Source organism: Maniola jurtina, chromosome 19 (genome assembly GCF_905333055.1).
Source record: "Maniola jurtina chromosome 19, ilManJurt1.1, whole genome shotgun sequence".
Lineage (NCBI taxonomy): Eukaryota > Metazoa > Arthropoda > Insecta > Lepidoptera > Nymphalidae > Maniola > Maniola jurtina.
The window spans coordinates 10533637-10559740 of NC_060047.1; the positions used below are offsets into that span (position 1 = coordinate 10533637).

Below are 26104 nucleotides of genomic sequence, written 5' to 3' on the forward strand. Positions count from 1 at the left end.
TGGGTTTCACAAAAATGTTTGTCTAAACTTTGTGAGTTAAATGTTCGGGGAATTTGTGATTCATGTGGCATTAAGAGCAGTTTTCCTAGCGTGCCCCCATCGCTCTTCATACAAACGTAGTTTTGTTTTTATTTGAATATTATCCAATCAAACTCGATGGTAGCCACGGTTGCAAAAATTTGTACCCGTGTAACTTGAAACCCACGTTCATATTTTTATAGAAATCTGACCAACTACATAGACTTAGTTTATAAAACGTGTCTACAAAATTTCATGGAGTTTTATTAGTTAATGTTTAATTGAGAACCAAACTACGTTTGCGTAGATCGTGCTTCGAATAAACCCCGTTTAAAAGGACCATCCAAGAGAGCTTTTACAATTAGATAGAAAGCAATCGCTTCGGTTTACGGTATAAATAGCCAATAAATATCGATTCGTTGGTCGATCTATGACTTTATTTCTACATGTTGATTACTTTATTTATATTCTGAATACTAGAGTATATATTTTTATTTTTCAGGTACCAAAATTGTAGTTAAAATAAATTAAGCTAAGTACACAGGAAATGCTTATCTCTAAACAGAGATTTCTTCCAGCTTCCCGTTGCAAGTAGTCAGTAGTAGAATCAGTAGTCTCATGTTAAATTAAAAGAAAGTTAAAAGAAAGTTGACACATGATTGTCATACAGGTCTATTGTTGGATATAGGCGTCTTGTAGGGACGTCACCACACTCATGCGCCGCTCGAATCTGGCGGCTTCACGGCTTCTTTGATGTCGTCTGTTCACTTAGTAGGGGGTCTAGCATCGGTGCGCTATATGGTACGAGGTCGCCATTCTAGCGCCTCGGGACCCCAATGTCTATCGTTTTTTTTAACTTTGTGTGCTGCCCATTACCACTTCACCTTCACAAAATCCTCAAATTAAGCCTCAATAGCTCAATGGTTATAGGAGCCGACTGAAATCCGAAAGTTCGGCGGTTCAAACCCAACCCGTTGCACTATTGTCGTACCCACTCCTAGCACAAGCTTAACGCTTAGTTGGAGGGGAAAGGGGAATGTTAGTCACGATTAAGATGACTAATATTCTTTTAGAAAAAATCGTATCCCGTTGACTTTCATCCAAGCAAACGTATCATCATCAACTCGTCACCGGCCCAATACTGAGCACCGTGTCTCCTCAGAATGAAAATGGTTTAGGTCATAGTTTACAAAACCTACCAAGTGCGGATCGATATACCTTACACTCCTTTTTGAGAATATCATACAGAATTCTTAGGCGTCTAGGTTTCCCCATGATGTTTTCCTTCACAGTTTCCTCACATCTTGGTACTTACTGTTGAAAAAGTATTGATAAACACACTCACAGAACAGATGCGATCAAAACCACGTACTTACCTGTAACAACAACAAAAGACATCAGTTAAAATCCCGTCACACGTACACATACATTTATAGAATCACTTAATACAATATTTAGTCTTTCGTGTCGCTTATCTTCAAAAACATTAAAAACTGACAGTGCATTAGTATGAAAAGTATAGAAGAGATGGCTTACTATTGCTACTTTTAAATCATTTTCATTTGGTGAAATTATTTTTTCTCTTCGCAGTGATTTCACATATGATTTTTCACGAAAAGTGATTTTTAATTTTCATACTCAATAAGATGAAGATTAGCGATATTTCACAGGTGGTTTTACACCTAATAATATGAATTATCGCACCTACAATCGCTTACTACAACATTATTTATAGCTACTACGCAGGTGTGCAAGTGTTTTTATTTTTTAACACACTCTTTAACATCTTAGCTCGAATCAATTACCATGTGCATGCGAAAAAATAAAGTGAGATTACTATTAATTTTCCAAGTTTGTGAGCTTTTCCTTCATGATTGTTCACAGAATAATTATTTAAGTAAGGTAAGAAGTGTTAAGTGATGACTTTTCACTTGATTTTTCATATGCTGCCTGTGAAATGGCCCATCTCTAATTGGAAGGATATTACATTGTAAATGCGTGTAGGTGGGGATCAAAAGAAACGTTATGCGTTTCGGCTTACCATTTAGAGATAAGGGCGTGTTATGGAGACGCCTATACTCTAACGTGGAAAGATTACAATTTTATTTACTGCTCCAAAACGTTTGATAATCCATGTCTTAATTAACCAAGCGAGGGAATTCTCTTACTATGAAATTCTACGCCGATACTTTTAATCGAACCAATGTTTTAAGTGCTTAGTAAATAGAAGCTTTATCTCATGGTCGTAAGGTTGAATGTTTCATTGAATGGGAATAATAGCTTCGATAGATGAAAGTAATAACGATATATCGATCGAGTTCATTGGTAGCGGATCCTTTACATGTGTTTTGTCGGTAATATCCATTAGCCGCGCGCTGATTTCAAGAGAAACATTTTTTTAATAATTCATCGAATGTTGGGAAAGAAAATAAAAACCAGCCAACTACTAGTCGGACTCGTACACAAATGGTTCCGTACCGTGGTACAAGAAATAACACTTGATATTATGCATGGTGGCCACGGTGGCCATTTGATTTTTTTATTTTTTGTTCTTATAGCACACTCTGTAAAATTTCAACTCTCTACTGACAGACAGTCAGTAGAGAGTTGAAATGTTGTGTCAGTGTCTTCTTCTCTCTCTCAGACTTCTTGTCCTTCTGTCTCTCAGACAGACAGACAGAAGGACGAACAGACAGACGGACGGAGACTTAGTAATAGAGTCTTGTTTGGTACCGTTCGGTTACGAAACCCTAAAAAAAGGTAATCTGGATATCCTTCCCTGGTTTATTTTAATGTCTACATAAAATCTTCGGACCGGGGAATAAATTTAATAAGCCTAGCTCCTTTATCTGAATTCGTGCCATAAATCTGATCGGGATGTCTTTTATATCAAATTTTAATACGTCGGTATAAAACAAACGGACTGACAAAGTTTTTGAACGGGATTTATTTGAAGGAAGTTGAATCAATCAAAGCCGGTAATCCTGTAGGCCGTAAACAAACTCGGACAAATGCCGATAAAGCCGACTTTTACGATCTGCCACCTCGTTTATTACGGAGTGTTTGAGTCGAAACAAAAGTAAGGGAATTGTATTAACAAATCGAACCGCACTCAATAGTATTGTTGGTAACGTTTACGGTTTGGACCAATACAGGGTGTAATCAGAATGGTAGCAAAAACTTAGCGTTATTATTATACTAGCTAAACACAATGCAATACCGATAACCTTCACACTAATATTATAAAGGCGAAAGTTTGTGTGTATGTGTGCGTGTATGTTTGTTACTCTTTCACGCAAAAACTACTCAACAGATTTGGCTGTTTAGAATGAAGATAGATAATACCCTGAATTAGCACATATGCTACTTTTTAACTGGGAAAATCAAAGAATTCCTACGGGATTTCGAAAAACCTAAATCCACGCGAACGTGGGCGTCAGCTAGTATAAAATAAATTGCCTTATTTTGTGGTTTTAGTGAATATTTTTTAAACCCGCAATGTATAGCGTGCAAAATTCGAGTCAATGCCCCACCTATGACGCGGCATTGACTCCGAGTGGTACTCGGCGCCTTACTTACGTTGACCTCTAGCGTCAGTCAGATGTTTTATTTGCAATATATTGTGAACTTTTAAAAAAATACAGTTTAATTTTTTCGCGTTCTTTTTTGTGGTATCGTATCAGTAATCATTAGTACTATTACCTGTATTCGTACTTACTAGCGTTTTGAATACACCCTGTAAATGTATCGAGGCATAATGCCATTAAAATGTTCTATCGTTATCCTCTTATGGCCCAGTTTAGATTTATTTACGACGTTTACTATTTCAATTCGAACAATTGTACGGACGACGTAGCTGGTTGTGCTTTTATAGAATTATTTATGGCGCCAGCGTAAATCTTTGATTTACTTTTTTATGGAACCGGACCACTGGAGATCGATATAGGAATGTTATAACTTAACCAAAGCTTCTCACATTAAAATAAAATTAATACTGATAAGCTATCAAAAACTTGATACTTAAAAAAAATTTTCAAAAGAAAAATAAAACCGACTTCAAAAACGACAAACACTAAAAAGTAAAAAATAACTTTTGTTTAGCTACACGTGTAATGCACCTAGGTATGAAGTCGAGCGAGCATATTAAAACAAAATTAGAAATCCAAGAGTGAAGCTCGCCCGACTTCATACCTAGGTGCATTACACGTGTAGCTAAACAAAAGTTATTTTTTACTTTTTAGTGTTTGTCGTTTTTGAAGTCGGTTTTATTTTTCTTTTGAAAATTTTTTATTTCACAATTTTTAGTGGCCCTACTGTACTATAATATGCTGTGCCCAGTTAAAACCCTACTGTTTACTAAGCTATTACACTGATCGCGAGCAATTTGCTCCTATCCATTGAGGAGTTCTGTTCTCCATCTCCGAAGATATTCATCAGATCTTCACCAAATTTATATGGGACCACCTGCACAGTATACCCTTTCAAACAAAAAAAAAATTTTCCAAATCGGTCCAGGGGTCTTTGAGTAATCGGGGAACATACATAAAAAAAAAAAAAAAAGATCCCGACGAATTGAGAACCTCCTCCTTTTTTGGAAGTCGGTTAATGAGTTAATGTGAAATAAAATTAACATCAGTAACTAGAAGAGTGAAAAAAAAATTGTGGTTGATTCCGATGTTACACAATTTCTGAATTAAGTGAACAAACTAAAATGACATGTCTGAAATTTGCTATTCCTTTCATAATGTCCCTCGCGGAAAAGGATAGCAATAGATTTTGTAGTAATTTTCAAATTAGCTTAGTTTAGAAGTTGTGTATAATAAAATTAGTCACAATGGTGCTAATTCTGATCACAACCTTAGACTATTCGCATCCTTTTCTCATTAATGTAATACGAAAAGAATAGACACAGTTTGACAGGTTTAAATTTAATTTAAGTTTTTTAGAGTGTTTTTTTAGAATTTGTGGAGTGCATTTAGGGTCTTTAAAACTAAAATTCATTTCCCTTCCTTTTTTAGCAATACAATAAAGAAAAAGATGCAGATACTCTAGTTTTTAAAAAATATCAGAATCGACGCCAGTATACGATTTTTCCAATTTATCTTCATCTCTAAACCTATCTTAGAGTCTTACGTCATCTGCTGTAATAATAACTTACAAAACAAATATATAAAAACTTTACCTAGGTAATTTCATAAGACAACAAAGGCCTATACTCATGATTATTTCCTCTAATAAAAAACACAATCACTGAACAATGACTTACATGAAACATGTAACTAATTGCAAAGCCAAACTATTCAATGTTAGATGAAAAAGTGATGACTTCATTTCATGGTTGTTTAAAATCTTTACACGATGAATATCGAAAAGTTAACAGCGATGTCCGCTAAGCACTTGACCCTGCTGTTTGACGTCTGATTCATATTATGAGAGAATATTTTGTGCTTCGTTTGTACAAGAGGTAGGTAACCGAATACATTGAAGCGGACTATTATAAATTATGTAGTATTTTTCTTTCCCTACCTCAAAAGGAAAAACGGAACCCTTATAGGATCACTTTGTTGTCTGTCTGTCTGTCCGTCCGTCCGTTTTTAATATGGGAACCACAAATTCATGGGTTTCAGATTTATTCCTTTATAAGACCTACCTACCTGCCAAATTTCATGATTCTAGGTCAACGGGAAGTACGCTATAGGTTTTCTTGACAGACACGACGGACGAACGAACTGACAGACAGACAGACAACAAAGTGATCCTATAAGGGTTGCGTTTTTCCTTTTAAGGTACGGAATTCTAATAAATTGCATGAAGTCGAGACTTCTCAAATAAATATGAAGCTTTGAAACAGTATTAGCTTTAAAGAAAACACTGGTAAGGCATGAAGTTCCGTTTAGAAATACGTTAGTTTAAAATTAATTAGCATGAGGATTTCAAACATCAAGAGCCGTTATGAGGAACCTGACTCTACGGCGCATTCTCCGTGTGTTTTATGAGGATTTATTTATACGCTTTCGCATTTGTCAGTCATGCTGGTCTATAAATTGTTGAAATAATTTATAAGGGATCTTTTGTCACTACCAAGTCTAATTTAACTTGAAGATTCTGAGATTATTGTACAAAGAGCTGATGATAAGTATTCTACAAGTTTTACCCGACTATGGCAAAGCCAAAAGGAAGGGTTATGATTTTAGCAATCTATGCATGTATGCATGTATGTATGTAAGTATCAGATTCTGTGTGTTCCATCGGTTCCACCGTAACTCCTAAACTACTTGACCGATTTTGATGAATAAGATGACAGTTGATTCGTTGTAAAGGTCTGGGTGGCACAGGAAGACTAAGAATTTAGGCAAAAAATCTTGTAAGGGCCAATATTAATAAACGATACTAATCAATCCTATCTTCAATCTATCGATCTTTCTTCTGCCTTCAACTATATCCATATAAAAATTAGGTCAATCCGTTGCTCCGCTACAGTGTGATTGAAAGACAAACCAATAAACCAACAAACAAACACACTGTCTCATTTATAATAACAACAGGTCGCGATTGTTACTTCAAACAGTTTGTAAAGCCCGCATGCAACAACCTGTGTAATAATCGTATAATTTTACATGACAAATAATTATAGGTAGACAAGGTAGGTACCTATACACGATTTGAAAAATAAGAGCCCAGAGCCCAGTTTCAAAAAACCTGCTGCAATTTTTTCCAATACATAACCGGGGTGTGCTCGTTACTTGCAAGCCATGTTGACAGGCCCCAAAATTCTTCCCCGTAATACGTCCCTTGAACAATCAAGCAAAGTCCCATCAAAAACAATTGTATCCGATCAAAGAGCCCGATGACGTATACATTATTTGAAAAATAAGAGCCCATTTTCAAAAAACCTGCTGCAATTTTTCCCAATACATAACCGGGGTGTGCTCTTTACTTGCAAGCCATGTTTGACAGGCCCCAAAGTATCCCCCGTAATACGTCCTTTTAACAATCAAGCAAAATCCCATCAAAAACAATCGTATCCGTACCAAAGAGCCCGATGACCTATACATGATTTGAAAAATAAGAGCCCATTTTCAAAAAACTTGCTGCAGCTTTCCGTTCAGGTTCCGTTAATTCTTACCACGACCAGGGTGTGCTCATTACTTACTTCAAAGCCATATTTGACAGGCCCCAAATTAGGTATCTCCTTTAAACAATCAAGCGAAGTCCCATCAAAAACAATCGTATCCGTACCAAAGAGCCCGATGACCTATACATGATTTGAAAAATAAGAGCCCATTTTCAAAAAACCTGCTGCAGCTTTCCGTTCAGGTTCCGTTAATTCTTACCACGACCAGGGCACGGTAATATTATTTACTTCAAAGCTATATTTGACAGACCCCAAAGTACGTCCTTTAAACAATCAAGCGAAGTCCCATCAAAAACAATCGTATCCACACCAAAGAGCCCGATGACCTCGACAAAAAGACCGGTTCCTGACGAGCAGCGATTAAGTGATCGCCCCGTTGTTACACCGATTTCGAGTTAATTTCTTCATTTTGTTGCGCTCGGCCTCGCATTCTTGTTCCTTTTTTAAGGAATACGTACCTTAAAAGAGAAAACGGAACCCTTATAGGATCACTTTGTTGTCTGTCTGTCCGTTCGTCTGTCGTATCTGTCAAGAGAACCTATAGGGTACTTCCCGTTGACCTAGAATCACGAAATTTGGTAGGTAGGTGGATCTTATAGCACAAGTTAAGGAATAAATCCGAAAACAGTGAATTTGTGGTTACATCACAAAAATAAATGTGTTCACGAAAAATTGAATTTATTAAATCACATATAGATGGCGCTGTTGTCATTAACTTGCAGTGTTACACATCAAAAAAATATTAAAATATCTTGTTCGATGGTACGGATGGTACCCTTCGTATGCGGTCCGACTCGCACTTGGCCAGTTTCTTGAACATCTCTTAACATTCCCTCGAAAACTTGAACAGCAATTTTTCTAATGGACTTTCCGAAAGCGTACCTACCTCGTGTCGCAATCAAGATGCTTTCTTGGTAATGATGGTCGCCTTTTTAAAAACCAGATTCATTTTTAGGATTCCGTATCTCTAGAGAAAAAAAGGAACCCTTATAGGATCACTTCGTTGGCTTTCTGTCTATTTTTCGTGTCTGTCAAAACCGGTCAAAGAATTCAAAGGATATAAGGTCATTCCAGTTGACCTAGAATCATATTTGGCAGGTAGTAATGTCTTATAGCACAAGTAAAGAGAATAATCCGAAAACCGTGAATTTGTGGTTACATAAAAAAAAAAATTAAAAAGTGTTGATTGACCAAATAACATGTTTACTAAATCACGTTATACCTAAATGACGCTCTTGGACTGTTGCAGCGAACATTCCGGAGTGTTATTTCTTGTACGATGGTACGGAACCTTTCGTTTTCGACTCGCACTTGACCGGTTTTTTTAAGACCAGATTCATTTTTTCTCTCCGACTTCTTGAAGTTTGTTTGTTTTGGTCCTGGGAAAAATTTTAACTACTTCGTTAATAAGAAATGTGTTGGCGAAAAAATAAATTGTAGTAATTTGCAGATGAAGTCAAAGCTACCTACCTGTGTGCAATTAACAGGGCTCTCTCCGTCACTCGCTTCATACAATCGTAGTTCCAATTTCATTTGAATATTAAGCAACCAAAGTCCATGAAATTTTGCAGACATATTCTAGAAACTAATATCTGTGTCTGTGGTGTTTTAGATTTTTCTAAAAATATGTAGTTTTAAAATTACAGGGGCTCAAAGATTAGTATGTAAATTTTTAAGACCGCGTAACTTTGAAACCGAATATTTTAACAGAAATCTGGAAAACCACAAACATAGATTAGTTTCTAGAATATGTCTGCAAAATTTCATGGACTTTGGTTGCTTAATATTCATATGAAATTGGAACTACGTTTGTATGAAGCGAGTGACGGAGAGACCTCTAACATGGTTGCCTCTATCCATTTCTGACGCAGTGTTTAGCATAGGTCTCTTCTCAGAGTAAGAGGGGCTTAGACTACAGTGACATGATGGGTAAAGGTGGAAAAAGAGTTGTGAAAAGAAGGAAGAAGTCATGGCTACGTAACATAAGGTAGTGGACGGGTATAAAAACACTCGGAGAACTATTCCCCTTAGCCATGGATAAGGAGAAGTTTAAACAACTGACTGACTTTGAGTAATAGAGAGGCACATAAAAAAGAAAAGGCCCCAGTGCACCACGCAGGCTAAGTGCGGTTTGACAGAATACACACATCTTTGAGAACATTATGGTATGCAGGTTTACTCACGATGTTTTTCGTTAATAACTCCCAAAAGTTCGAGGTATCGAGCCACAGACCCCCAATTAGGAGACTAGGTACTATCATGTTGTAAATGTAAAAAAAATCCAGAAATAATAGATAAAGTCTTTTTTTTTTTTAATTTTTTTTACGAGTAAGTATTTGATGAAAATATTACAATAAAACTTAAAGCTAGCCTTATCTAATTACTATACAAATCATGCCCGCGTGGAATGGTGCCAAGAATACTGGCTGCATTTCCGCGTTGGACAGCCAGGCTGATCCGTTGCGCAAAAAATGAGCCAGCCCTTCTGATTAAGTCTCCATACCAAAACTCGCCCAAACTAAAAGCGTTCAGAAACTATGATAGAGAAGAAAACGAAGTTACAAAGCTGTTCCATCACTATTTTTTAACCCCCGACCCAAAAAGAGGGGTGTTATAAGTTTGACGTGTGTATCTGTGTATCTGTGTGTCTGTGTATCTGTGTATCTGTCTGTGGCATCGTAGCGCCTAAACGAATGAACCGATTTTAATTTACTTTTTTTTGTTTGAAAGGTGGCTTGATCGAGAGTGTTCTTAGCTATAATCCAAAAAAATTGGTTCAGCCGTTTAAAAGTTATCAGCTATTTTCTAGTTTTCTTGTAGAAAAGAAGGTTAGATAACCCTTAGATTCATAATATTCAAGTGTCAATTGACAAATGTCAAGCTGTCAAGATGGACGTTGCCTAGATATACATAATTATTTATTTGGAAATGATTTGTCGGGGGTGTTGAAAATTTTTAATTTACACTTGTGACGCAATAACATTAGTGAGCAAAATGTCGCAGAAAATTGTTTCGAAATAAGCTTAGTATTTGCGGCAAGAAAAATGATCTTACTGCCTGAACAAAATGTACCTATTTACTTGAAACAGAGGCCTAATAATACCTACTTTGGCTAAAATGGCAGTAAAAATAAGTCATCGCACATTATTATTGTTGATGCTATTTTATCTGTTTATATAGAAGCATAGCTCAAAATACTGAATGTATCGGGCTGAAACTTGGCATGTTAGTTATTATGACGTAGACATCCGTTAAGAAAGGATTTTAGAAAATTCAACCCCTAAGTGGGTAAAATAGGGGTTCAAAATTTGTGTAGTCCACGTGGACAATGTCACGGACATAAGCAGGCCTTCTTCTAAATATAAAAAAGGAAAATCTGACTGACTGACTGACTGGCTGCTCTATCAACGCATAGCGCAAACTAATGAACGGATTGTGCTGAAAGACATGATGCAGTTAGCTATTATGACGTGACATCCGATAAGAAAGGATTTTTTGAAAATTCAACCCCTTAAAAAGGTAAAATAGCCACATGTAGTCCACGCAGACGAAGTTGCGGGCATAAGCTAGTACAGTCACACTAATATTATAAAGGCGAAAGTTTGTATGTGTGTGTGTGTGTGTATATTTGTTACTCCTTCACGCAAAAATACTGGATGGATTTGGCTGAAATTCGAAATAGAGATAGATAATATCCTGGATTAGCACATATAGCTACTTTTTATTCCGGAAAACCAAAGAGTTCCCACGGGATTTCGAAAAACCTAAATCCACGCGGACGACGTCGCGGGCATCGGCTAGTATAAAATAAAAGAGAAGACAAAGTAAACAGGCATCGGAAACGCTCAAAAAGCGGCCACGAGCGTAGATAAAAACATCACATTGACATCTGGATCACGAGCCGAACACGTTGGAATCCGTGCTGTCATGACGAAGACGGAGATGAGCCAGACCTGACAAGGTCATAGCTTACACAAGATTAATGTATATTGCAAACTATTTCTTCTCTAGACATGATATTTGACACATAAGTCCAAATGACACATAAATTTTTAACTCCCGACCGAAAAAGAGGGGTGTTATAAGTATGACGTGTGTATCTGTCTGTGGCATCGTAGCTCCTAAACTACTAAATCGATTTTAATTTAGTTTTTTTTGTTTGAAAGGTGGCTTAATCGAGAGTGGTCTTAGCTATAATCCAAGAAAATCGGTTCAGCCGTTTGAAAGTTATCAGCTCTTTTCTAGTTATTACTGTAACCTCCACTTGTTTACGCATTATAAGTTTGATATTCTGCTATATGGTTTGGGAGATTTTCGATGAAGTTGGCAGTTAATTCATAACAAAACAGAAAGCTAATTTATGTTAGAGGATATTAGAATTATGGGAAAATGTATTTACTCAAAAATATCCGTAGGGAAATAAGCACAGGGCTACCTCCCAATTCACACGGTTCACTGAAATTACAATATCGAAATTCCCAATACGTAATATTTCGAATATAAAAGCTGGCTTGTGTGTTGAAAGATATATATTATGTTATTATCAGGTTCAAATTGATATGGGAGTAATTATTTAGAATTTGTATTAGGATTTAGGATTGGTTTTTGATAGAGTTCCACATTACAGTATTGGAAAATTATTATTATTATTAGAATCTGAGGATAATGTTGTTACTGGTTGTTACATAAAATATTAGCTTAAGTTGGTATTGGAAAAAATTAACTGACCTAATTTTCGTAGTACAAGGTACCTAAGGGCTAATTATTATTATTATTCTGAAGATGGTATTTACATGGTTATTTAATAAAAAATATCCAAAGATGAAATGATATGGTTAAACAAGGAACCCTTGCAGTTTTTCCAGTCCATCAGTTTTTCATAATTTAATCTTTACTTGATAGGGTCCAGTTTAAGAAATTAGCTCTAGTATCGACTATAACTCACAAATTAGTCGATACTAGAGCTAATTTCTTAAACTGAACCTTTTCAAGTAAAATTTTTTATATAAACCTGTGAGGATAATACTGGCATTGGCGCAATTAATGTGCCATAAGTCTCCTTTGTCGTATTAGTTTACAAATTGCGAAAAACCAAATTAAATTTGAATTTTGCAGACCCGTCGCATCCAACTTAATGAATTGCGTTTCCACAGTACACTTTCCAGTTTACCTGTACCTACAAAGAATAAAGTTGTGTATCACGGAGAGCTAGCGGTTACGTCGGAGGATATTAGGTCGCGCCACCCGGTTGGTCCAGGGATCACGAACGCGTTTTGTTGTATGCCCTAAATGAAAAGCTTATGATTTTTCTTTGATGATTTCTTTTTCTGTTTCACCAATAGATATGCAGATAACTTATGACTCATATTTTTATAGTTGGTGTAACTAGTGACATGAAAATCCTTTTTTTAAACTGCTCATTTGTCATTTACTCAAACTACACGTACTAAGATACTCTGGGGCCCTACTACCACTGCTTAAAGTAATAATGTTTCAATATTGTTTTGACAATTTCATACAATTTTTATATGAAAATGTCAAAACGATATTAAAAAATTACTACTTTAGGCGATCGTAGTAAGGCCCCTGCTCTCTAAAATAGTCAGTCATCCCACTAATATTATAAAGGCGAAAGTTTGTGTGTATGTGTGTATATTTGTTAATCTTTTACGCAAAAACTACTAGACGGATTCGGCTAAACTTTGGAATGGAGACAGATTATACCTTGGATTAACACATATGCTACTTTCTATCCCGGAAAATTAATGAGCTCCCGCGGGATTTTTATAGAACCCATATCCACGCGCAGGTTTATATTAATAATATAATAAAGTTTTCTACTAAAGGCAAAGGAACCTTTTGGGTGAAATCAATAAAGATGCCGAAAAAATCGCTATAAAGCTTATGTCTTGGACAGGCTCGCTGACTGAGACGAATTATTATTTTTATAGTACCCGGTGCTCAGATAGATTGCCCGTGATTTAAGGCTTTCAGGGCTTAAGCTGCTTGAAGAGCAGCGATCGGGCTAATACGAAGATAAGTTACCTACCAGTACATAAGACTAAGAGTACCTAATCTAGTGGAAGTTGTCTCAACTTACCTACTCTTTGAAGATATTTGACGAAAATATCATAGAGAATCCGCTTGGGTGTATAAATAAGTTTTTGAAAAAGAGTAATCTCCTTGTCAATTGTCATCATGATCAACCATAGCTGGCGCACTACTGAGCACGGGTATCCTCTCATGAGAAGGGTTTGGCCACGACCAGGTGGGAATGAATCTTTGATAAGAGCAACCGCCGAGTTTCTTGCTGGTTCTTTTCGATAGGAAAGGCATTCCGAACCAGTGGTAGATTCTTTTGACGATTCAAAAGAACTTGTAAAAGTCTAATTGAATAAAAATATTTTGAATTTGAATTTGAATGGGCTGTAACCGGAGAACAAACAGTGCATTACATCTTTTTTGCGACTTTCACAACAATAATTATGCTGACGAAAAAGCCATGAAAATCCTTCCTCCGTCCTTCTTCTACAACCGCACCGCACGCCACCGTAAACAATTTCACCCCCATCCCATGTGTGTCTGGTGCACTTCAACCATCAATTGTGCCAGATCTCTTTCAACGCACATGTAGGTACACCACCTTCGGCGGTGTTCCCACTAGATTTCAACATGAGGTTACATTATAAGGGCTGGCCCAATAATTTTTTGAAAGTTCAGCTACGCATTCGCGGTTCCTCTGGTGCTGGAAATATTCATAGGCGATGGAAATAACCGTCAGACGACCTGCCAGCTCGTTCTATTTTTTTTATATACAAGTGTAAAATAAAAATTTGTAACACCCCAGACAAGTGAAGGTTACAGTAACTAGAAAAGAGCTGATAACTTTCAAATGGCTGAACCGATTTTCTTGGATTATAGCTAAGATCACTCTCGATCAAGCCACCTACAAACAAAAAAAAATTAAATTAAAATCGGTTCATTAGTTTAGGAGCTACGATGCCACAAACAGATACACAGATACACGCGTCAAACTTATAACACCCCTCTTTTTGGATCGGGGGTTAAAAAAAGCGTTGTCGCATCGACTATGCTTTAAGCTGTAGCTTGTTGCTGTCAGATATAGACCACCTATCTCGGCCTTTCTCTTTCAACAACTTATCGGCATTGCTTTATTTAGCTTTCAATTTCATATTTTCTCCAATAAAAACTCGTAAATTTTCAGTCCATTTTGAAACAGCATCCACCCCGCGGAGCTCCAGCGGCTTCCCTTTCACTATCTCTCTCGGGAGCCGGTGAGATATCGTGCAAATATATAGCTTTTGTATTCCTCTTATCAAATTCCCTATCTATAAGGCATTGTAACTTCATCTGCTTACTATTGTTTATTCTTCAGACGTTTCGATAAGTTTTTTATAGGACCCTATGTCACCCTTTTTATGTGTTTTCCCTTATATTTTGGCATGTTATTATACTAAATGCATTCCGAAAAGCTTGAACATAGTTTTTGAAAACGCTGTGAACTAGTAGTTGAGCTGGTTAAGAAACCTTGAACCAAGTCTGTAACTGGATGGGTCACCAATTTTGAAGGTTTTGATTAGGTCTACGCCCTAACTATGTAACTTTAAATTCGTAAAAAATGTATTCGTATCGTTTATTATTACTGACACCTGATAAATTAAATTCATATAAGATCTAGTTGTATCAAAAGGATCTTAGAGCTTACCGCATTCTTTTTCAAGAAACCCCCTTGATTGGGTCAGCGTTACAATTACCACAATTATTGGCTCTTACGATTGTCTTTCGACTATTCATCTTCATTATATGTAAACAATGCATCTGTATGTATGTCCTTATAAATTAAGGTTTACTAGACACGTTTATAATGCAGTATCATCATGGTGCTTAGCGTTTATTTCAGATAACTTTAATAAATTATGTTTATCTCAAGATTTACAGGACAGATTTTAATGAGGCTTTCCACTATCTTGTAGGATGTTTATCTTAAAGATTTTACTTCATCATCATAAAGTTTTATTATTTTATGAGCGGAGGTTACGGAAGCTTAATTTGATGATGTATTGCCTACTTATATTGCTTCCTAGTTAATTTTTAGTTCTACCTTCTGCTCTCACTTTTTCCTACATCACGAATCAAATTTCTTAGGTTATTTTAGATCTATCAAATTCAGAAATATTGTGTTTCTGTCAGTTTCGTTACGTTAAATTTTAAATACAAAAAAAAAATTAAACCATTTTTAATAATAACAAGAATGGCAATTTCAGATACATCATTAGCTTCCTCTCAATCATTTACATATTATATCATCTATCTTCAATTGAACCTACACTTATTATTATAAGGCAAGGGTTCTCAATATATAAAAAGGAGAAGACAGCATACTTTTTGATAAAACCCTCATTATTATAATAATTATCTTCCCTATACACGTACTTATCTTAAAATTTCTCGGCAGCGGGCGTCAAAACAGAACCTACATTCCTAATTCCCGACAGACCCAATATCGATAAAGGAACCGTCAGGGATCATCGATCATACCTTATCAAAACCCACGTGTCCGAGTGTATCCTAATCAATTACAACTTTCCAGTTAATAAAATTCACCCGTCGAACGTTATTTACAAATTGATAAATATATGATAAACCAGGTAACAGCTACCGCGGTGACACCTATTTCGGATAAGCGGACATGTTTGAGTTTATACAGACCGGACCAATGTCCTACTCCAACCTATGCCCCAACTTAGTACAGTACCCGGCAGAAATACCTAATCGACAGCTTCAGATTCGTTTCTGTCACTCATACCTATGTGTTTATCGCTGATTTATCACTTCAGTCTCAATGACAGAGAAGCTACGTATGTAACCGAAGCTTCTGATTGGCTCTTTCTAAAGTTCTATGTGCAATCTTTCCTGCCAGGAACTATAATAACTGACTTTTGCTTTAGTACACAAAGCACGCGTTAAGTTTGGCTTAAACTGGACCGAGATCTGTTCCACCAATTTTCGTTAAAAATGCAACACAAAATCTTCATTTAGACGCTCAAGATATATGCTTGCATAAACAGTTCATGCAGGTTAATTAACCCCCGACCCAAAAAGAGGGGTGTTATAAGTTTGACGTGTGTATCTGTGTATCTGTACATCTGTGTATCTGTCTGTGGCATCGTAGCTCCTAAACTAATGAACCGATTTTAATTTAGTTTTTTTTTTGTTTGAAAGGTGTGTTCATAGCTATAATCCAAGAAAATTGGTTCAGCCGTTGAAAGTTATCAGCTATTTTCTAGTTACTGTAACCTTCACTTGTCGGGGGTGTTATAAATTTTTAATTTACACTTGTCAACTCTGCAGTTGTGTTTGCAGCTACTTTAATTACTACTTAGTTGCCAGATCTAAAACAATTCTTTTTGTTCTGTCGGGACCAAGTTGGAGTAGGAAATTGGTCCTGTTTGTAGAACTTTTGACAGATACAGCTATCCTGCTCCCTAAGAAGCACGATAACTAGTGGGAAAGAGACAACTACTTAGGCAGCTTTTATCACTTGTCAACTTCTTGATCAGGATGTGCTCAATGATATGCTGAGACATATTTGGAATTTGAGATATTATTTTCTACCTATCTTGTTATTGAAACAGATTATTTTTATCAAAACCAAACAAGAAATTACTTTAGCTTAAAACTAAACAAAGGATCGTAGTTATAAATAGGCAGGTAAGATATTATAGACTTAGATATCTATATATTACATTCTAAGTGTATGTAAGATTAAACAAGTTCTAACTTGTTAACCTATAGTTAGTTCATATAAAACTTAAATATAAATCGACTGGTACTTATCGTGTTTTTTAATCCCCGACCCAAAAAGAGGAGTTTTATAAGTTTTACGTGTGTATCTGTAGGGTAAAACCGGGATAGTTGCCCCACTTTTTGAAAAGGCTTTCTAATTTTCAAACTGTACGTTTTTCATAAAGAATTTCCATGAATATTAAAAGTTTGATCTTTGTACTAGCAATACGACTCGTTTTTGTTGATTTAACAATAACAGATTCTGCATAAATTGAATTTTTGAAAACTCATTTTTTTGAGGATAGATGCCTACCCATATGTATAGATGCCTCACTATGAAAATACTGAGGAGGATAGATGCCTGTGATGTAGGATAGACGCCCTATAGATTGAAATAAGTATAATACATAGTTTTGATATGTTTTATTTGTACTATTTAGGTAATTTTTATAATGGTATCCTTAAAAATAATTAAACTTATTAACATTTTTTTAAGAAAAAAAATCTAAATTTTAATGTGCGTAAGCAGACAAGCAAGGTAATATTAAAAATAATATTTAAAATTCTTAATAAAAAGCTAATATCTAAAATTTTCAAAATTTAACGAAATTAAAAAATCAACATAATTAAATGTTGTCCTTAGTTTAGGTCGAATTAGAAAGGGCTTTCAGTTTGCCACATCTTGAGCAATAATTTCTAAAAAGTGTACAAATTTCGTGCAGCCACTTCTGGCACGATATGCACCGAATCCAATCAGATTTTGACTTCGTGTGTTGATAGCTATCAAAGCATTCTATGCAATAATAGTTATCGTCTGTATCTTTTGGGCTTTCTTGGTTATCCCTCTTTGTTTTCTTTACAGGCAAACCTTGAGTTTTTTTCCCTCTAGTTTTATAGTATGTTGTTGTGGGTGTTTCTTCACTATCACTATCTGTTGTATCATTTTCTTTATCACTACCTTCTTTAGTTTTTTTATTTGTACTCTTAAATTTTCGTTTTTCTTTGGTAGTCTCAGTCTTATTACTTTTGTCTAATTTAGGTTTAACTCGTTTATTCTTCTTCTCAGCCATATTCTTCTTTTCTTTTATTTTTTCTTTTGAATTTAGAATATCTGCTGATTGCTTGGTCCTCTTAGCCATAGTCAAGGGTATTTGAGGTATTGGCGATGCTTGGACCAGAATTTTTGAAGGCGTTTCCTTTTCTTCTATGCCAGCTAGAAACTGTTCAATTGTATCGTCACCAATATCAACAATGCTTATATCTTCTAAAACTTCAGGATCAATCAAAATACTCGGAGATTCCCTATGGACTGAAGCCAGTATCGAATTCGGTGGTGTCTTATTTTGGTCTAATCCAGTAATATTTTCTCTTTCATTAACGGGATTAAGTTGACAACATGTCGATGAAGACGTCTGTGGTAGGGGTGTTTGTGCTCTCCTTTCAGCTTCGACAGGCACACATAGTTCCACAGTTTCACTTGTATTGTCCAGCTCTGGATGATGATATGACAAAGAAGACGTCTGAGGCAGGATTCTTGATGTTTGAGGATCACCTTCATCAGGTCCACGAGATTCGCCCGCATTTTGTCTGCTCAACCCAATATCTGATATTATAAATGTTGTATCTGGTAAAGCATTCGGATCAAGTGGATAAATTCCGCTACCTCTAAAGCCACCAAGAGCGTTTGCAGGTGTAGTAGCGCGAAGCCAAGCATTGCGTATAAGCGCTCCAGCATTGTAACGGCTGATCTTTTTGTTTGGATGCATGCGCATGAACTGATTAGTTTCATGGTTGAAATATGTTTTCAGAGGTCCAAATACCGATCTGTCTAAAGGCTGCAGAACTGAAGTTGTGTGACTAGGCAAACATAATAAAATTATGTCGTTGTCAGCTGCAGCTTGTAGCATGTCTGGTGCAGTTGAATGTGATGAGTGTCCATCTAAAATAAGTAGAACTTTACCCTGCGGTTTGAGGGGAATGAAGTGTTCCGTTAGCCATTTATAAAAAATCTCAGTATTAATATATGCGGACTTTTTATTCATATAAACTTTTGAGCCCGGTGGAAGTCCATCTTCAAATTCTGTCTTTTTATTCACACCTTTTATTATGACTGCCGGTGGAAGAAAATTACCAATCGCATTGCAACAGGCAATTATTGTCATGGTTTCACCTTTCTCCGCAGATGTGACTGAATTAACGACCTTTGCGCCTTTCTTGGCGATAACTTTTCCGGGTTTATTGTTCAACTGAATACCTGATTCGTCCATATTAAATATTCTTTCCGGTTTATCTGAAAGGCCATTATCTATCATGACTTTGGCCAAAAGTTCATAAAAATTATTCACTTCTTCTCTACTAAGACCTTTAGCTCTAGCCACAGATAAACCCTCAGCTTGTCTGATAGCCAGCTCTGGATTTCGTTCAATAAAACTTTTGCACCATTCATTTCCAGCCCTTTGGCTTTCATGGTCAAATTTATGTTTTAACTTCAGCTTTTCGGCAAATTGGTAGGCTAGCATTCGTATGGATCGTCTGTCTGGAGGAAATCCTGCTTCTCCAAGCTTCAAAATATGCTTTACTAGCCTCTTCTCATTTTCAAAACCGAAGATAGGATGTTTTCCTAAAGCAATTAAAATGAAAATTAAAGAAAATGTTTAGAAAATAGATAGGCTGCAATAAATTATCTATTTAGTAGAAGCGGAACAAACTACTATTATTTATATTATATTTGTTATCTTCCTATATCTACCTATATTTTAACACATTCAGTGTAGGAAAAAAATACCGATCTACACTTTTTAAGTGCCCGCTTACATTCATATATGTACTTACTAACCCAATGTTAATTTTGTTTTGTTTTTAGCAGCATAACGTCTCCGTAATGTTCTGGACGGAATTCCGAATTGTCGGGATATTTTGTTTATCCCCATGATATTCTTGTCCATTTCATCAAAAGCGTTTTGTAATGCCTCTGTAGTCCAAGAAACTATTCGAGGTCGTACTCCTTCCTTTCTTTTATATCTTCGTGGCATGGTTCAACTGTGATTAGTAGAAACAAACAAAAATACACATTCATTAAACAACATAATACTTGAAATATATTTTCAACACTATGATGGTATACAGCCCCAAAGAACATTACAAACCATCAGTAGAGATCTATATGAAAACGCAATAAGAATTATATCAAAATAAAAAAAAAGTAATTTTAAAAATATGCTATCATATAATGTATAGTATTATGGGGGATAGATGCCCCTAAGGGCATCTATACTGCAAAAAATTGGGGCGACTATCCTTTTTGTTATGGATAGATGCCCTTTTATTTTTTGAATTAACTAAATACAAAAGGGTAATTATTAATAAGTAGATATATAGTTAATTAACCAATATATGTATATAAAAAAATAAAACAGAATTTATTACTACATAAAAAAGATACGTAACAGTAAATACTTACGTTTGAAACTTTGAAGCATTCGTCGTGTTCGTCGCGGAGATAATCGCACGCACGAGCTAAACACATCAATCCCGTGCGATGGTCTGCGGGGCACTGAGCATGGGGCGCACGCGCTCTCGGTTTAGACTATTAACGCTGTGTTGCGATTTTGCGAAGTTAAAGCTGATTTACACAGGGTCAGTAGAAAAGTCAGTCGCAGCGCCAATGTCGGCGCCGCGACTGACTTTAACTGTTTACATGAAGTAAAGTAGTAGTGGTGCGTTTCTCACGGTGAGCACACGTGTGTGAAGTCAGTGGGAAAAATGAATTCGCGAAAACAACTGAAACGACGATTTAATTATTTGTTGAAAAATTTATCAATTTTGCTGTTGAATGAGTTAATAGAAATGGTAGACAATGAGACAACTAAAAATAAACGACAATGGGTAAGAAAATGGATTGACGATAGAAACGAAACTGGTGGCTCTGCTTTGTTGCTGAAGCAATTGCGATTTGAAGATCCTGCGGAGTACAAACTGGCTATGAGGATGTCACCACAGAATTTTGACGAATTGCTGTCAATGATATCGAGCTCTATTCAACGACATGATAAAAAAAAAACGTGGTCACTCTACAACGCAGCGACAGTGACTAACCACGCACTGGCTTGTCTGTTTACACGGAGTTTATTTGGCTGGCGCGGGGGTGCGCGGGTGGCGGGGGGCGCCAACTGACTTTAAAATATTCGTGTCCGAATATTCAAGTCAGCGCTGAGTTCAAGCCACTGTACTGACTTCAAATCAGTTTACGCAGGGTTTTTTTCGGGTCAGCACTGACTTGCCTCGAATTTGTAGTCAGTTACTGACCCTGTGTAAATCAGCTCTTAGGTTTTTAGAAAATGGGGCAACTATCCAGCTGCGGCATCTATCCCGGATTTACCCTATAGGTATCTGTGTATCTGTGTGTCTGTGGCATCGTAGCTCCTAAACGAATGAACCGATTTTAATTTAGTTTTCTTGGTTGAAAGGTGGCTTGAACGAGAGCGTTCTTAGCTATAATCGAAGAAAATCGGTTCAGCCGTTTGAAAGTTATCAGCTCTTTTCTAGTTCTCTTATAGAGGTTTTTGTGTCGGGGTTTTTTTTTAAATTTTGAGTTATTCACAATATTCTTGGCTGAACATCCTTCGAAATGTTCTTTTTAAAATCAAAAATCGTATCAATTTACCCCGCACTTGTAGAAATGCAATGAAAAAAATAACAAAGAATTTTCCCTATTCAATTATTTTTTAATTTTTACGAATAAACCAAAATATAAATTTTTCATTTGTGTTATTCGTTTGTGGAGACGTAGTGGATAAATCATTGAACCCGTTTGAAGTCATTACTTGAAGTCGAGACTGTAAAGTTGTATTATGAAATAATTTATTACCAGAGAGCGTTGCCGCATAATAAATGTTCGTAGATTGGCAATTATAACGAATAATTTCGTCGATACGGAGCGATTTAGTACTAAACAACATGTTTGAAACAAAGTTTAGGAGCCCGTGCTTACATGTCACTACCCATGTTAAAAATGAGAAAGTGTGTCTGTATGTTGGCTTGTTCTTCAACACATGCCACAATAGAGCAGAGAATCAAAGAGTTCCCACGAGATTTTTAAAATACCAAATCCGCGTGGATGAAGTCATGGGAATCAGCTGCAGGTATATAAAACTATTGCAAAGACTATTTTTTTTAATTCAGATACAAATAAGCTCATGACTGCAATCTCACCTGGTGGTAAGTGATGATACAGTCCAAGATGGAAGAGGGCTAACCTGGAAGGGGTATGACAGTTTTTATCAAAACCCCTGTGGTTTTTACACAGCATCGGAACGCTAAATCGCTAGATAAAACCATGCCGTTTTACCGGTAGGGTGGTAACTAGCCACGGCCAGAGCCTCCTACCAGAACAAACCAGAAATTTAGAAATTCCAAAATTCTAAACCCCTGCTGGGAATCGAATCCGGGACCTAATAAGACCACAGCTCTTACCACTGCACCAGAGAGGTTTACATTAGGAAAAGGCCGTATCAACGTGTGACAAGCATCACATGCGTCGACACTCAAATGCGACGTATTGTTCAAAACTGAAAATACGATAATCCTGATTCGCTTTGATCATTCAGATTTAGTCTACCCATATTACAACTACCTTTACTATCTTTTAACTACAAAAACATATGAAGTATGTTAACTGCCCAGTCATTTATTACAAAGATTGTTTATTCTAAATTATGTATATGTTTGTGGTCGGCCAACAGACATAATTACTTTTAACTGGTAAAAAATACTTTCAGCAAATCACTCAACAACTCTTTGACTACAAAATCCAGCGATGTCTGGAACAAGCCTATAAAACCGTGTTTTTAAACGATATATTTATGTTGAAAAAAATTAAAAGTGATAAATTAAAACTAAACAGATCAACAACCGCGATGAGGTTTATTGCCAATAAATTATCCTTATTATGTTTTAATAAATGTCTTAAGGAATGTCTTAAAAGATAATTCACATATTATTGCAGATTAAAAATTAATGAATTAGTTATTAGCGATTTACTGACAGCTTCCATTTTATCGAAAAAAAAAACGAGAATGTCTAATATACATTCAAGTATTTGGTATGCATGTAGACTAAAACGTGTACCTATTAGATTGGTATTCTTGCTGCCCACCAGATAGCATAGTAATTCAACATTGATGTATTTAGTAACTAGCCGATGCCCGCGACTTCGCCCGCGTGGATTTAGGTTTTTAGAAATTCCGTGGGAACTCTTTGATTTTCCGAGACAAAAAGTAGCCTATGTGCTAATCCAGGATATTTATCATCTATCTCCATTCCAAATTTCAGCTAAATCCGTCCAGTAGTTTTTGCGTGAAGGAGTAACAAACATACACACACACACACACACACACACACACATACAAACTTTCGCCTTTATACTATTAGTGTGATTTGTTGTAATATTTTGCTTTCTTGACCTAAATGCGTCCCTAAAGTAGACTTACTAAAAAATCATCACCATCATCATCTTACCGGTTCACTACTGTGCACGCATCTCTTCCCAGAATGAGATTTTAGGCCACACTTACAAAAAAAATTTGAGTTGCATTACTCAATAGTTAATAACGGTTATAAAATAATACGTATTTTATTACAGAAACAGTTAAGGAAGGTGATCCAAGCGAAAGGAATGTGACTCCCACGTAAATATTAGAAGCTATAAAGAAGAATTATTGAAATAGCTCACAAAGTAGTGTAGCCATCAGTTGCTCTCTGCGAGTGCCTAAGTATCCAACAAATCAAGTGCAGCCATGTCCAAAGGAACAATTTAAAGCTGGACGCACGCAATTTGAACTAGCAGCCATATAAATTCAAATGACAACTTAATCTAATAGGCAGAACCATGAACCTGTCTTTAGCAACAATTTAAAGGTAGCACTGTGATAATTACCAGTAAATAGACAATATAGCGCACAAAAGTTAGAATCCAAATCGACAATACTGCTATGCAAAATTAGATTGTAACGCAAATGAGCTAGAACACAAAACAGAACGAGAAATTTTAATTGGACGAAGCAATGTTGTCGCCTGTACCAAGAAATATATTTCGTTTTAAGTAATTAAGTGGCTGGTACCTAGGTATCTTCATTGACTCGCATGAATCTAGAAATACTCGTTCAGTGCAATAATTACTTACAGCTAAGGTTATTTTAAGAACCCTTTAGTTCGTATCGATACAGAGGAATGAAGTCGGTGACATTTTTTTTTTTGCTTCTTGATTTAATATTTCGTTTTAATAACTGCGCTACTTTTTGTGTGTCGATTCGAACGCGTCATATTTATTCATGTTGTCTTTAAAAAATGTTGTTTTATATTTTAATCTGATTGAAATTTATGGCAATTTAATATACGAGTCTTGTGACCTGGATAGTGATACAAAATGTTTTTCATACTTTTGCTTCACGATCGAATACTTATATAATATTGAATATTGTACAGTTTTATATACATAAATCAGTATTTTTCAGAATTTACGAGAAACAAATTATTACTATTTCAATTCATATACCTAGAAACATTTTACGTTTAGAAAGATAAAACTGATTTGTCTGGGCAAATGTACACAGTACAGATTAAAACAAATACTTAATTTACATCAGCGTTTTAAACAATAATTACCTCAATAACTAACTCAACACTTGGTATTCCAAGTAAATTGTTGTATGTAAACAATAAATCTTCCAAAGCAATTAAAACAAATACCTTACCAAGAAATGATGTTGTCTCTCCCGTAATTTAAGACCGATCGGATTCTGCCATTAAATGCGGTCTAGATATTTCAGGCTTCAAAATAACTAGTTCAGCTTGTGACAGACGCCAAATGAAGATAAATAAGTAGTAATAGCAAATTCGTGTTCCTATTTTCATTAAAAGTATAATAAATGACCCTTCAAAAGTAAAGATAGAACTACATAGTATAGGTTTTCGATAAGTAGATAAGTTCGTTAATAGAAATAGAAATATTTTTCTTCAAATAAACTTTTTCAAGTATCTTTCGTCACTGAATCCACCACTGGTTCGGAATATTCTTCCTAAGGAAACCAGCAAGAAACTCGGCGGTTGCTCTTTTGAAATATTTAATTTAATAATATGCTATGTATCTATAAGTGAGTCCCACACATTGCTAGAGCAATTGATCATTTACGTAATCTTCAATCAGGGAATATGCTTTATAGGTACTTTTAATAAATAATGTGCAAATAAACAAACACAGTTTAACTATTTTGTATATAAAGCAACAAAATTCCATGACATGGAAATGATCAAGACACCAGAAACAAAAAAAAAGAAAGGTACAAATAGAACTGTATAAAATTGTGAAGCTTCCGATCCTCAAGGATTTAAAGAAGGGCTCAAAATGATAACTTAACAAAACATAAGGAGAGAAAGACCTTATATTATGATAAGATCAACGTGTTAAGTTTTGGTCAAAGTAAAATTTTGGAGACTACCAGCCAAAAAAGAGCAAAACCCCGGTATAAATAACGTAAGCTTTTATTTTTTATTATTTCCAACCATAAGCCTAATGGGGATGATATAAATAAAGGATCTAAGACAGTGAAATAAGGCAATTGCATTTCATTGTATAATGTGTTTTTTCATTGTTTTATTGTTTGTATTCCGTTTCGTTCCGTTTAATTTATAAAATGGGCTTCCTGACTTGGGATATGTGTCTACTTTTACGATCGTCCGATATGTTTTATCCATTTGGGACTTTCCTTTATTATACAACTTTGCCTATAATCTTGTTTATCTTCGGGAGCTAATCGCTAATCACTGATTGTAGCATACTATTAATTAATCCTGGACTATGAATATTTTCTAAGTGATCGGTTCAAGATACTGTTTTCCTTTGCGTTTTAAGCAACTTAAATATCACTTGCTTTATCAGTGAAGGAACACATTATAAGGAAACCTGCTTGCCTGAGACTTCTCCATAATGTTCTCAAAGGTGTGTAAAGTCTGCCAATTTGCTCTTGGCCACCGCAGTGGTCCATAGATTAAGCCCTTCTAGAATAGAATAGAATAGAATTAAATTTATTCGTTGAATCAACACACAGGTATTACAAACACTACTCATTCTGTGCTAAGTATTGGGTC

General features: G+C 35.8%; 2 protein-coding genes across 6 annotated transcripts in view; both read right to left on the reverse strand.

Moving 5' to 3' along the window:
* Positions 1–26104, reverse strand: part of LOC123874806 — a 237826-nt gene that overhangs the window by 163651 nt on the left and 48071 nt on the right. Inside the window, exon 3 of one of the 5 annotated variants that reach the window (XM_045920314.1) lies at positions 1364–1394. The exons of the other annotated variants lie outside the window; for them this stretch is intronic. The gene's annotated coding sequence lies outside the window, so the exon portion shown is untranslated. The remainder of the gene's footprint in view (positions 1–1363; positions 1395–26104) is intronic. 5 annotated transcript variants of the gene reach the window in all.
* Positions 17075–20573, reverse strand: LOC123874801. The gene is made up of 3 exons (XM_045920301.1): positions 20421–20573; positions 19797–19999; positions 17075–19580 (listed from the first exon to the last, which is right to left on the reverse strand). The coding sequence occupies exons 2-3, from the start codon at positions 19990–19992 to the stop codon at positions 17605–17607; spliced, it is 2172 nt and encodes a 723-aa protein (XP_045776257.1). The 5' UTR covers positions 19993–19999; positions 20421–20573; the 3' UTR covers positions 17075–17604.